Source organism: Cupressus sempervirens, chromosome 2 (genome assembly GCF_028749045.1).
Source record: "Cupressus sempervirens isolate cs-2001-9-10 chromosome 2, ASM2874904v1, whole genome shotgun sequence".
NCBI classification, from domain to species: Eukaryota; Viridiplantae; Streptophyta; class Pinopsida; order Cupressales; family Cupressaceae; genus Cupressus; species Cupressus sempervirens.
This window is the reverse complement of record NC_143119.1, coordinates 143,764,789-143,779,062: the sequence shown is the minus strand read 5'-3', so window position 1 is coordinate 143,779,062 and position 14,274 is coordinate 143,764,789. Positions and strand designations below refer to the sequence as shown.

General features: G+C 38.1%; 1 protein-coding gene across 3 annotated transcripts in view; it reads left to right on the top strand.

The window, feature by feature from the left end:
• The window catches only part of LOC149571447 (protein CHUP1, chloroplastic-like), a 52,616-nt gene that overhangs the window by 30,200 nt on the left and 8,142 nt on the right, over positions 1–14,274 (top strand). For all 3 annotated transcript variants that reach the window (XM_089812960.1, XM_089812961.1, XM_089812962.1), the window contains 2 exons: positions 19–200; positions 423–534. In XM_089812960.1, the coding sequence (XP_089669086.1) occupies positions 19–200; positions 423–534 (294 nt within the window). The remainder of the gene's footprint in view (positions 1–18; positions 201–422; positions 535–14,274) is intronic.

Below are 14,274 nucleotides of genomic sequence, written 5' to 3'. Positions count from 1 at the left end.
TGTTTAAATTTTTCTTAGGTTGATGAACGTGCAGTTCTGAAACATTTTGACTGGCCTGAGAGTAAAGCTGATGCCCTGAGGGAAGCAGCATTTGAGTACCAGGATTTAAACAAGCTAGAAACAGAAGTTACTTCATTTGTGGATGATCCAAAACTTTCATGTGATGCTGCTTTGAAAAAGATGTACTCTCTACTTGAAAAGTAAGTTTGCAGGTGGTTGTTGTTTTATGACTGATAAAATGTCCGACACCTGAAGGGAAATAATTCCAATTTAAATTATAATAGGAATTTAGAAACAAATCTTTGTAGGTAGAAGACTGCTGTCTCTGTAACCCAGGGAAATGGTATTAGTAATTACAGATCATTACCGAAGTTCACAAAATTTTCAGGCATTACTTGGGTCTTATTTGGTTTTCATTGCAGAGTTGAGCAAAGTGTTTATGCACTTCTTCGTACAAGAGATATGGCCATTGCACGGTACAAAGAGTTCAGTATTCCCACCAATTGGCTGATTGATTCTGGTGTTGTTGGCAAGGTATGTAATTTTTGGAAATTGAAAATCATAGTCTTTATTGGATCTTGCTTGGAAAAGATATAGTAGTTTTTACTTTGGTTTAAATCTTACAATGACTTGTGTCTGTATAGATTTGAAACCACAACTATATTCAGGCTATGGATATATCATATATCTTTGTATTAGATGTTGTGAAGCAGACAAATGTGGTTCAGATATAGTATTCTCTATCTACCTTCTGAATCATATAATATGAACAAAGAAATTGTTTCATCTGAGATTACCTGGCATCTCTTTAAAACCATTGAATTGAAATTAGCTGTAACCTATAAAAATACTAGACTGAAAATAGATACATAATTCTGAAATTTGTAACTTGAACAAATAACCAAAAGAATGTAAAACAGTTAGGAAAAGTAATACATATAACCATATACCAAAGTAAACATCTCTTACACTTTACAATCCGTTTCATGTAAAGGTAACTAAATTAACTTTCAAAACTGAAATAACTAACTAAACTAATTTCTATAACAATTCAAGAGAATCTAAATCATTTCAATATACTCTACGAATTATACAATAATTACAATAAATGAACTTGCAAGAAAGGATCCAGAAAAACATACTGATTCTAAGTGTTAATATCTGAAGTCGTAGTTCAAGCCTCAACATTCTAGTAAGCGGAGAAGCATTGACATAGGCTTAACCTCCCAACCATGGACCTTACAAATCCCCACACAATCTTTTAACAATAAAGAAACTCCCTACCTCAGGGTTAGGCTTGGGGCACTATAGTCTATCCATCCAAGCATACTGGTGTTCACTCAGTAATAGGTGGGCATGCCTGATTAATTGTCACCGCCAACATTTTGTGATCAAAATAGGCAAGCATGCCTCTAAACGACCTTGGCCAAGGATCTAGATGGGTTTCTAACACTTGATCACCACCGCTCGATTTGACAACAGGGTTCATATTGGACAAACATGAGCTTACTTGGATGTTCTTTTGGAAATCATTATAAAATATAATCATGTTTATGTATAAAACTTCTGATTTCTGTTACTTTTCCCTTGCAAGGATTCCTTCCTCTTCACCCCCTTTCATTGGCTATTCCAGCCAAGGTGAGTCCTCGAAGAAAGCAGTTTTCATTCTGATATAGATCATCTTGATAATCATGGATTCCTATCCATTGCGGGTATACCGTGAGCACCAATCTTGTGCAATGTTGTATTTAGTCCTTGCAACATGCCAGACATAGATTTCAGTATCACACTTAGAATAGAACTCGTGACAAAAAGAAAAGGTAAATAATGCAGACGTAAGACAAAGAGGGAAGCAGACCATAGTGAAATTTATACACCCTGCACGTCGGCCTTCCCTTGAAATTAACAAATTCCAGAGATTCGAAACAGGCAGGCCAATAGAGCATAGACATAGAACATAGAATCAGATGCATGGACATAAAACATACTTTGATTGGGAGTCGACTTGATAGAATGGTCGATGCTTCAATTGCACGGCTTAGAGCCGACTCTTGCTGAGAATAAAGAAGAGATAATGAGGAGAACCAGTGGTCTAAATTAAGAAGTATTTTGTTCTAAGAGAATGAAAGAGAGTATCCTTGTCTGAAGCCAAACTTGCTATAATATATCCTTCGATTGGCTCAAGCGAGCCGTGGCCTTGATTGACCGCTTGCTCAAGAAGACAATTTCCAATAACATCGGTTTTCAAGTTACCGAGTTTGAAAAAAAAGGTGGCGCCAAGTGTACATGGTCGCCTCTCATGAAGAGATATAAGTTTGAATTGTTAAAAAATTCCTTTCATAAAACATATATATATATATATATATATATATATATATATATATATATATATATATATATATATATATATATGTATATCATTTTTAAATGATTTCATCATGCTATTATTATATCTAAGGTCGCACCCATTAAAATATGTATCTCTATATACATGCATAGTTAGGAGAAATATGGTTTATTTTAACATTATATCCTCTTGATATATGCACATGTATGTATATATACATATATTAATAAGTATGAACTATAGATATTACTATAATATCATGGTGGCGATAGACTGGTTTTTTGACACTAGTCTTCAGAAACTTAATACATGGGAGAATGTTAAAAAAGAATTTATAGCAGAATTTAGATTACTCCGAGATGATAATGAAATAGTGGCAGAAATCTACAACACCAAACAAGGAAAGAATGAGATAGTCCGAACCTATGCCAAGCGATTGAAAGAATTGATCGGAAAAATGGAGAGTCAACCAACGGATGGGTTGAAAAAACGGTGGTTCGTGGAGGGGCTACGATTGGCTCTTAAAAAGAAAATGAAGATAGTGCCACTGTCATCATACACTGATGCATATACTCTTGCCATGGATTTGGAAAGTGAACAGAAGGTGAGTAAGAAGAAGAAACATGTCCTCTGATTCAGATGATTCATCCTCGGAGAGTAGTAGTAGTGATGAGGAATCAAACAAGAAGGTGAAAGCGCTACAGAAAGACATGCTACGGATGATGAAAGAATTCAAAAATTTGAAAAAGAATCCAGATACAGTAAAAGGAGAATTGTGGTGTACAGATTGCAAGGAGGACGGCCATACGAAGGGTTCATGCCCGAAGAAGCAGTTTTGTGACATCTGCCAGGTGGCGGGGCATTCCCTGAAAGAGTGCCTGTTTAACTTGAAAACAAAAGGACACCAGCAAGTGTTACTAACGCAAGAAGCCTCAAACAATAGCAATAACGCGGGCAATGATGCAACTTAAGGAGGGTATCGAAATAACAACAGACCCTGAAGGGGTGGAAATAATAATAATAACAATGGAGGCCGGAGTAGAATACAATATGATGCGAGTGGACGACCGATAATACAATGCCGGGCATGTAATCTTTGGGGTCACTTCACGAGGGACTGTACTTCGAAGGAAGTGCCGCAACTCCTGTGCAGATGGTGTGGTCCAGGGGACCATGAAGATTCAAAATGTCCTAAACAAAGTGTAAATTTATTAAGTATTGAAACAAGTAATGAGAACGTGTTGGCGATCACACGGGAGCAGGCGAGGAAGGCAAAATATCCGAATGCGGAAGAAGAAAAGGAGAGGTTACAGAAAGCCCGAATAGAGATAGAGAAGCAGATGAAAGCGGAGAAGTCACAAGTAAAAGACACTGCGGAAACTCCGAAGAGAAGCTTGGCGGAACAAAACATGGTGAAACAGATAATGTAAACAGAAGTGCCAATTAAATTAAATGATCTTCTTCTCACCATGCCACAGTTATGTATGGCCATCATAAATATGACACCGTCCCTGAGAGTGACGGAGGAAGCAAAGGATAGTAAGGAAACAACAACGGCAACAACAACGGACCCAATGTCACTAGCACTTATGACAGGTAGACAACCAACAGTGGTGGAGATGGGCATTTTGGGTACGGTGTTAATGGATACAATAGTAGATGGAGGATCGGGAGTGAATGTGATGTTGGAAGATATCTGGAAAAAACTTGGACAACCAACACTATGGCCACCCACCTTTCAGTTACTTACAGCAAATCAACATGGGATAAAACCCTTGGGCACTCTGATGGCGCAGCCGGTAACAATTGGGACACAACCATTTTTACTGGATTTTGTAGTTATTCCATTAAAGAGAAGAGGGTACGACACCATCTTGGGACGGGGGTGGTTGGTGCAAGCTAAGGTAAAGCATGATTGGAAAAGGAATACCCTATCAATGGAGAAAGGAGGTAGGAGATTTATAATCGATTTGCATACACAGATGGTAGGAGAAGAAGCCGTGTCGTCGGACTCAGAAGGCGAAGGTGAGAATGACGACGAAGGGGAAAAAATGATGGAACTAGATGATGAAGGGGTACTGAGATTAGAAGGAGGCTCAACTGATGACGACTTAGACTCCGTGAATGGATTGTTGCATTGGCAAATGGAAGACTATGAAGTCTTTCCGAGCTGCAATATTTTGAGTGTCGAGGAAGGAAAAGAAGGCCATAAGTTTCCGAAGGAGTACAGTGAACTGAAGGAAGGAGAAGCGCAGGTGGATGAAACACCGGCCCATACGTTCAGTAAAGATAAACCGATGAAGTATGAAGAGCCGACGGTGAAAACAATGAACTTGGGTGATGGGGAAAATCCGAAGAACATTCTTGTAGGAGATGATTGGAACCCAGTATTGAAGGCGGCAGCATTCAGAATATTCATGGAGTATAAAGATGTTTTTACTTGGATGTATAAAGACTTAACAGGAGTACCACTAGAGCTATGTGTCCACCGGATACCATTAATCGAAGGTGTGGTACCTGTACAGAAGTGGCCGTACCGAAGGAATAAGAACTTTGTAGCATGGGCCACGAAAGTTGCACAAAATAGGTGGAAGGTATGGCATCAGAAGCTTTTAAAATTAAACAGATTTCAACCTGGTCAGTTAGTACTAAATTATAATGGACGAAATGAAATAAGGCTTGGCAAATTTAAAGTTAAATGGGTTGGACCATACAAGATACGGGAAGTTGGGTATAACGGAGCAATTAAATTATGGACATTGGATGGATAAGAGATTCTAGATGCTGTAAATGGATCAAAGTTGAAAATATATAGGGAAAGGAAGGATCCTCTGTGTGCAAATAATTGAATGAAGAAAAGATGTTTGTAAATAATGTACATATGTATAATATTAAAGTCGAATATAGTTAAAATATCAAGTGATAAACTGTAAAAGTAGGAAGTGATTAAATGAATCATGAAGCATAAAACGTATTGGAATTTTTGGGGGGAACAAAAGCCTGTAGTACGACTGTAGAAGACTATAAGAAAGACCATACGGCTAATTGCTAGAAGCCAAGACTCCGTATGGACTTGGAAAATATTGAAGGTGCAACTGTACGGCCAAGACTAGAGCATAGGAGATATAAATTGAAGTCCGTACGACCAGACTAAGACAAAGAAGAGTGCATTGAAGTCCGTACGGCCCGAGAAGCCCGTACAGGATACCTAAGGAGTCCGTACAGTGATACCGTACAGTTGGGAGTAGACGACCGTACGACCTGTACGGATTGGGCAAATAAAGAAAGCAAGATGTCTGTATGGCTTCAGGTAGAAGCAAGGAAGTATGGACTAAGGTCCGTATAGGATACCGTACAGTAACAAGGAACACAACAAAACCTCCGTATAGTGACACCGTACGGCTGACAGCAACAAGATCAAGAGACCGTACGGCTGAGAGATAAGTTCTCTAGAAAGATAAAGCATACGGCCAGCTGGGAATAACAGATAAATATTGCATAATCCGTACGGTAGCAGGCAGAGGTAAATGGAATAAAGGGAAGCCCGTACAGAGGAGGAACAGAGTCTGTATGGTAGAATCAAAAAGGAATTCAACTAAGCCATGAGTTGGAGCTGTACAGATCAGGAAACAAGAAATTTAGAGCAGTACAGAAGGGGAATTGAAGAGATCAAAAAGAGTCAAACTGAGGCAGAACGAATATCATACTAGGGAAGCCGTACCATCACCTGGGAGGTTGAATCCAGTCAAGCCGTCTCATAGAAATTGTTTACAGGATTCAAAGAAGCCGTATAGTACGGAAGCCAAAAAAATTGTGGAGAGTAACTGCCATAACGGTGTGACATTTATTCACAAAACGACAAAAAGGTAATAGTTATGCAGTTCGCAGGAAAGAGTAAGTGGAAGAGTAAAAAAAAAAAGAAAAAGAAAAAAAGATGATGACAGAGTGAAACAGTTCGGAATGAGTAATGCATGATGCCAAAAGGAAGGGTAGACATAAGCAGTTGCCAGAAAGAGTGTGGAATTGGAAGAAAATGACAAAAATAGTGTGTTCCATGCAGTTTTGTGTGGGTTTCGGAGTGCTAATTTGGTCTTGGCGGCAAGGGGCGTTGCCCCTCGACTTCGCCCTGTACTGCGAAGCTGCCCCAGGACCCCACGGGGGCGCTACCCCCTAGACCCCCAGTCGTTGCGGATATCAGTCATGGGAAGTGTGACCAGTTGATGAGACCTAGAGCTGTTGCTGTAGGCATGAGTGTTTGTGTGTCAGAGGAGGCACTTGGAGTAGGTGTTGGGCATGAGGCTGTCTTGGTGGATGCGTAGAGAGCTCGGGAGGAGCTGATCATCCAGTTGAAGGGAGTATGGCGACACTTGGCTCAATGTAACCAGGAGTTGGAAACAGAGAAAGCAGCATGGGTGGCTATCAAGGTCAGCTAAAGAGATAGTATTGTGTTAGTAGAGGCTACAGATGCAACGTGGGTTGGAGACCAGTTTGGTGCAAGCATAGGATGAATGTGAAAGTGATGCGACAGAAACAAATCTATCTTGTTGTAGTTAGTCAATTAATGTATTTTGTTGTTAATTTGTCTTAGATATTTTGTAATTGTCGTCTAGAGACGACCTTTCTTTTGGGGGGGGGGGATGATGTTGTCGGTAAAATGTATAGTGTAGCCGACGGGTAGAGTAGTATCCGAACATGCGCGTGACGCTTGAGTCACCCCTTCGGAAAGGTATATGTACACGTCCGAGATGGACTTTGGAGGGGGGAGATATAATCGATAGATCATTGTAGTCATTGTAATCGGATTGTAATCTGCAAGTGCATACATGAATAAAGTACCTGTTCTGAATTGAATCGTGTTATACTTGTGTTGAACTTCTTACCCTATGTGGTAAATAGTGGCATCCTCTATATATATATATATATATATATATAGGTGATGATAAAAGAAAATAGAGACGACATCACAAAACAACAAAGGTAATGGTTCTGAACATGAATTTTTGATAATGATAGTTATATATATATATATATATATATATATATATATATTTTATATGTTTGTCCAAGTAGCTCATGATTATCCAGTGGTGTACTCTATTGTTTAGTCGCTAAACCCTTGTCAAGGTAGTTAGAGGTCATACCTAGTGATCGAACAAATGGACTAGAATAGTGCCCCATTCCTCGCATCCCGTTTAGCAATTCTTCATCCCCTTCATCTGCTTTTGCAACCACTAGTGCAACATTTCCAAAATAATAACAAGTTCTTCCATTTAAATCAATATTAGAATATATCAAAAATAACTGTAATAACGGCTAACTACCATTACCAATAACAAGTAAATATAATAGAACAACAACTAACTACCATTTTCAATAAACAAGTAAACATGATAACTGTTAATTGACTCCATTATAACAACCATTTCCACATGAATTAAATGGTTAACTATAACTTCCTTTCACATGATCGAGAAAATGATAGTTTTTACCTAATCATCTCAATGGCTATAACTTATTTTAATTAGGTCAAAATTTTGGGATGTAACATTAGCATTGATGAGTCCTTTGCCAAATGTTTTTGATTGAAGGACTCTCAATGCTTTGCTTTTATTTTTTGGGTTTCAATTTAGGATTTCAAAATATCCTTTGTTTCATATGTTGAAATTATCTTACATGTGGCTATAATATGCTTACTGTGCAGTATAAATTATTAAGACATAATGCCAAATGATGGCACACTTATTTAATATTTTTTTCAAGAAAATATTTCACAGTTTCACTAACCTGTTTTGAATTCATAATTTTCATGGTTTCATGGGGACGGGTCTCCCCCAAAAAACATGGAGTTAACAACATAGGGATTTCCCCGAGACGTGGGGACACCAAGGGGACATCCCTCCTTTGTCCTGCCACCTACATTTAACACCTCTGCCATCCTGGGGACATCCTTGAAATGCTTAGGAGTCCCTTGAACCTTGAGGAAGCACACATGCATCTCCTGTGGTGTTAAGTGCAAAATGTTGTTTTTTAGATGAAAATAAATGTTTTGAAAGTGCAATCTTTCACCCTAATTGGCAATGGACCTGACCCCCACCCCCAAGGCCTCCCAAAAAAATCTTATAATGACATTAGCACATTTCAAATTGCACAACTCAGAAGTGGAGTAGAGTGCTTCAGCTGGAAGGGGAGGGACAAAGCTAAGAAGCTGAAGATGGAGATTCTTGCAAGTGGAAGAGGGCATTAGCCATTAAGATTCAACACTGATTGATTCAAGATTATAAGGTAGGCTTTGAAAACTCCATTTGTTCAACTTTATTATTCAATTGTTCATTGTCTTCATAATATCCTCAAAATATTTACAAATATTGTTCAACATTGGAATAGTCTGATACACATTTATAGACTGTAGTTCACTTTGAGTTTGTAGCCTTTTAAGGTTTACACACCAGACACTCTTCTATTTGCATTGCTACTGTCATGCAAGTGTGACTAATTCATTGTGCTATTAATTTGCAGCTTCCCAAAGCTTATTGTTTCGCGTCCTAGTGACAATACAGCCTTCTTAGATTTGTTTGTCGCTTATTGCAACTTTGCTTGGCTCTAGTTTGTCTGTCCTTAATACTTATTGCCCCCAACAGTAGCACTTTATCAAATGAATTATTCTTTGTTGAAGCTCTTGCCAATTGCTAAATCATACAATGCATTGGAAATTTTAAAATAATCATGATTAGCAATGCATTGGACACCTTAAGCATTTAGATTGGTGGACGCTACAAAAATATTTTTAATTTGACCAATTATTACAGCAGCATCTAGGTTTTCTAGTTTGTTTTTTAAATCATTTTTCTTGCAACATCATTATCCCATTGAGTTCTTACAACATGAGTGGGGATTAGGTCAGGGACAAGGGACTGAAATAGAAATTGAAAGTGCGAATGATCCTAGTATAGAAGCAGTAAGTGGGTGAAATTTACACTCAAACAACAAGTTCCTTTTGGGGTCAAAATTATAGTTGCCTTTCTCAAATCCTGCAACCTTTCATCTGAAGTCACCTTTAAAACAATTTGCATGGATGGTACCTACGAAGCCTGGGACAGTTGAGGGCACTGGGTTCTGGAAGCATAGCATATGCAGACTTAAATGGTTTAGTAGCATGACTAGAACTAATGCTCACTTCCTTCGTATCTGAGGAAAAGGTATCGATATATGCAAAAAGGTAGAAGGGAACTTAAAATATGGGATTGAAACATTAAAATTATGGGGTTGTAATGAAGAAGTACCTGCACTTGTACTTTTCCACAAAGGTGCATGGGTCATCAGAGTAATACTTCTACTTTGTAGAGTCTGAGGTTAACAAATCGATCAAGTTTATGGGCAGAAGAGCCTAAGGGGAAACATGAGATGAATAGTCCTGCAGTTTTACAACCACTGGAAGATTTATTCAACATGTAAGTGATGAATGAGTCATATGATGCAATCCCTAATAAATTCTTCATTTGTCAATGGCATTCCATTCCATGCGGCTTCCTTTCCTTATTACAAGAAAGTTGTGGGAAAGATAATAAGGATGGGGCCATCACATGTGCCACCAAGGGAGACTAAATTGAGGACAACAATATTGGATGAGAACTATTCGAAGATTAATATTTGATGGAAAAGATGAAGAGTACTTGGGTCACAATTTGATGCAACATAGTCATGGATGGATGGACAAACATTAGGCACTGTCCACTCATTTATATCGTGGTTACATGCGTCGAGGGCCCTTATTTCCTTAGAACTGTTGATTGTTTACAGTATCACAAGGATGCACATTTTCAGTTCTAGATCCTCAAAGTTGCTATAAAGGAGGCTGGGCCACAAGATGTGGTATATGTAGCTATAGATGCTGCCTCTTTCTGCAAAGCTGCAAGGAGGTTAATGGAGACAGCCAATAGACATATTTGGTGGACTCCTCGTGTTTATGGTAGACATAATGCACTCAAGGATATGAGTACAATCAAGTGGACCAAAACAATTGTTAGTTGTAGGGGAAGAGGGTGAAGGAGGCAGTGAAGAGTGTTGTCTCTCAGCCTGAAGCCAAATATATTGTCTCCATCATTTCAATTCAGTCTTCAAAGTTTATTAGATATGGCAATTCTAATGCACATTCTCATTCCCTTAGAGAGGTGTAGGAGTGCATTGATTCTATGCTTGATCAAATGAAAGCCATTGTATGAGAGAACCCCACATCGCAATGATACATAGATCATGTTCAAACAATGATTCATTGTAGATGGAAAAGCTCAACATTTCCTTACACATGGCTTCCTATGTGTTTGAACCAAAATGGCACGTGCAATGGCCTAACAAAGTTACACTCGTATAGAATCTTGAGGTGAAGAAATGATTCAAGAAGGCCATTCATAAATTATACAGTTCTATAGAGGCCAACATTATTTGTGTTTGAGTTATCAAAACAAGGCTACTAGCCCCAAGCACTAGTAGTTTGGCTTAAGGGGGGTATTGGAAATAAGCCACATCCAAACTGTTGATGGGATTGCCAAGAGGGGTTGGTAGCTCAATTGGTATAGTACTCTAGTTGCAAATGAAAAATCCTAGTTTCGAGTCCTACCTGATCCAAGTGAGAAGCAACTAATGTGAAATTGTATTAAATGATTTAGTATGATGTTTTATGGATAAGTGTTGAATATTTGTAAACAAAGAAGGGTAGTGTTGTGAGGTTTTAATATCATCACCCCATTGCAAATGGGCCCCCCTGTTTTTGCTCTTGCTGTAGTAGTGGTCTTAAGTGGGCTTGGTAACAAATTTCAAGTCTTTAAGTCTTAGAGATGTGTTTGGGCGGCCTACTAGGTATTCAAGTCAGTTGGGGGTGTGAGGGAGAGCTAGGCTAAGCTAGCCAAGGAGGCGGAGTTGAAATCAAAAGGGATTTGTGATGAAATCAGTTACAACCTTTTAAAAATCCTTGCAGTTTCAACTTCATCTTAGAAAGTCAGGAAAGGTTGTGGGAGGTAACAATGTTGGAAGCGTGTTGAATCCTGAAATTTGGTTAACTCTGTGATTTTTTAAAAACTCCCGAAATCTAAAATCTTCATTATAACTCCTATGAACTTGAAACTTCTCTCAAACCTCTTAACAACATTGAATGTAACTTAAATGTTGATGAGATTGGGAGTTAAATTGCAAAATGAAAAACCTCGAGACTCAAAATCCAACCATGTTTCAGGATCCCAATCTTGACAACTATGATACTATCAGAATTCTGCCCAAATCTAGATTATTTCCAAGTGAATACAAGGCCAGATTCAAATGCAAAATGGTGAAAAGAACTATGAGGAATGATTGAAAGCAGTAAAATGATAATTTTTGCAAGTTAACTTGAAAACGTAAAGTAATCCCAAGAACAAGTTGGATTACGACCTAGTCTTTGGATTCAAAATACTAACCTTCCTAAGATTTCTGCCATCTCCTTTTTGCAAAATTTTGATATCCCCTACATTTCTGCCCAAGTATAGGGGCAATCTAAGGCATAATTTCAAAGCTAAATGAATGAGGGAGGACCAAATTTGAAAGAGAAAAGTGAAAATCAGTCAAAGAGTTGGAGAGAGATGAGCAAAAAACTAAAGATCATGGGGGAAGTCAGACATCTGTGAATTTCTGCCAACCATGGTACAATTCAGATTGAACAAAACATGAGAAGTCACCCTTGAAAGCCAATATCAAAATGTGAAATGTAAGTTGAAGCCTTGCATTGACAAGGTGAAACTGAGTGAAAAGGAGAAAAATTCTAAGAGGCGGAATCGGACCCCTTGTCAGGATTCCTAATTTCCAAACACCCTAAATCTCCGCCATGGTAAAGTAAGGCAACAATTTTGGGATGAGGAATTTGAGTGTCACCCTCACCAAGTAGCACATTATGTAACAAAAAGGAGGGACAAAGGAAAATTAAAAATCTCTAACTCAGGGGGTGGAATTTGCTCCCTTGTCGAGATTCAATCTTGACCCATGCCTAATCCTCGCCTAGAACTATGGAGTAAAAATCAGATCAATGGGGTCTAAGAGGGATCTCGTCACTAGTCGATTTGTTGGCGTAAAGCATGGATTTCATCCTAATTTGAGGTCAACGTCCTCGTGAACAATAAAGTGATTAGTTTTAAAATGATTTTGATTGGGCAAGCTTAGAACAATTACTCTTGGCCTTGAGTCGACTATATAAAGGGGTGATCCATTTCTTCTTTCACCAATCAAGTCATCATTCTCATAAACAGATGGAACATGCAAAAGGGAACAATGAAGTACATAAAGAAAACCTATTGTTTCACATAAAAAAGCAACGATTTCGTGACTAAAGAGGCAATTTTAAGGGACTTTAGAAAGAAAAGTTGACTGATTTTCTAAAGAATCAAAATTGAGGTGTGTTGAAAGGGAACAAATTTGGGTAGAGAAAAATTATGATAAAAGTGCATTTTGCCTTGTTATTTTGATGGGAATTCTTGACCAAGTTGGTTTAGCAAGAGAAACTTTTGATTCAAAGAAAATCTAGATGTAATCTCATATGATGCAAGCTTTTAGATTTCCTTCATTTCATTTATGTTTGTTTTTGCAAGGTAACTATGAAGGAGGGACGGCTGAATCTATATTCACTCATTGGAGCAATTTGGGAGATCAAAACATGGATGGTATACAAAACCTCAATCATCATGCCAACAAATAGATGCTACAAGGTCAAGTTCAAAATTTTAAGAAAGAAGATACTTGAGGACAAGCAAGATGAGTGCTTAAAGTTGAAAGTGCAAATGCAAGGCAAGATCATGATGGAGTACAAGAAAGCAAAAAATAGGGAGAAAGAAAAACTAGAAAAAATCATCAAACATAAATTTCCTCTAGAAATCGAACCATACTTTGAAAGATCCGAGTGCATAAAGATTTCATCACCAGAAGATTATGGCCAAGAAAATCAAGATTTCCAAAACCAACAAATTCAATGAGAAAATTTTCAAAAACGAAGATGGAGAAAATTTGAGAAGATGAGGCAATTTGCCATCACAGTAGAAGGCTTGATAATTTTGAGTATCAAGAGATATTTTCTAATCATCAAAGAGTTGATCAAGTCTATGGGATAAGAATATTGAGGTGGTGCCCACATGTGTCTTTAATGGATCTAGAAATTCTAGTTACATGTGTCCAAACACTCAATCAAATTATGTCAAGTGTGAATATTTTCTCATTGGCTCTCAAAAGCATTGTAATTTGCATACTGGCCCATGGGGTGGTGCCTTTATGTAATTGGATGATAGTGTGTCAACCCTAATTAGGGCTTGTAATGGGTAAATCTTTGCCCTTGATCTGGAATTGATTTGGCCCTTCATTGTAATTGAACAACTATAAAAGGCCAAGGCCTTCTCATTTGTAAGGGGTTAGAAATTAGATTCATCAGAGGGCAGATATATGTATTAGAGTACAGTAGGAGAGGAGACTTGTTTAAATTTTTTCTATAATGCTATCAAAATAATTGTTGATTCATTGTTCGTCTTCATGGTGAATTACTTGTGTTGCTTTGAAGTATTGCATGGATTCTACATTTCCCCATTTAGGATTTTGTTTCATTTTGAGTAGATGAAGATGGATGAAAGATATTGTTAAATGGTGATTAATGGTGAAGCTAGTGCCCATACCTTTTGGTACTTGTTGATTGTAAGTAACAGTGCAAGGTTACCATGGGCCTAAATTGCAAGTGCTTAACTTCCATTGGAGATGTACATTTAGATTGTGCCTTCATAGGTATTTGAATGAGTACTGACAATGTGAATATTCTCGCATTTGTAGAATATAGCACCCTCCTATGCCTCGTTGACACAACAAAGCAAGGATTGGTCAGTGGCTCATCCCATGATCAACAATGTCTTACATTCTTAGAGTTAGATAGC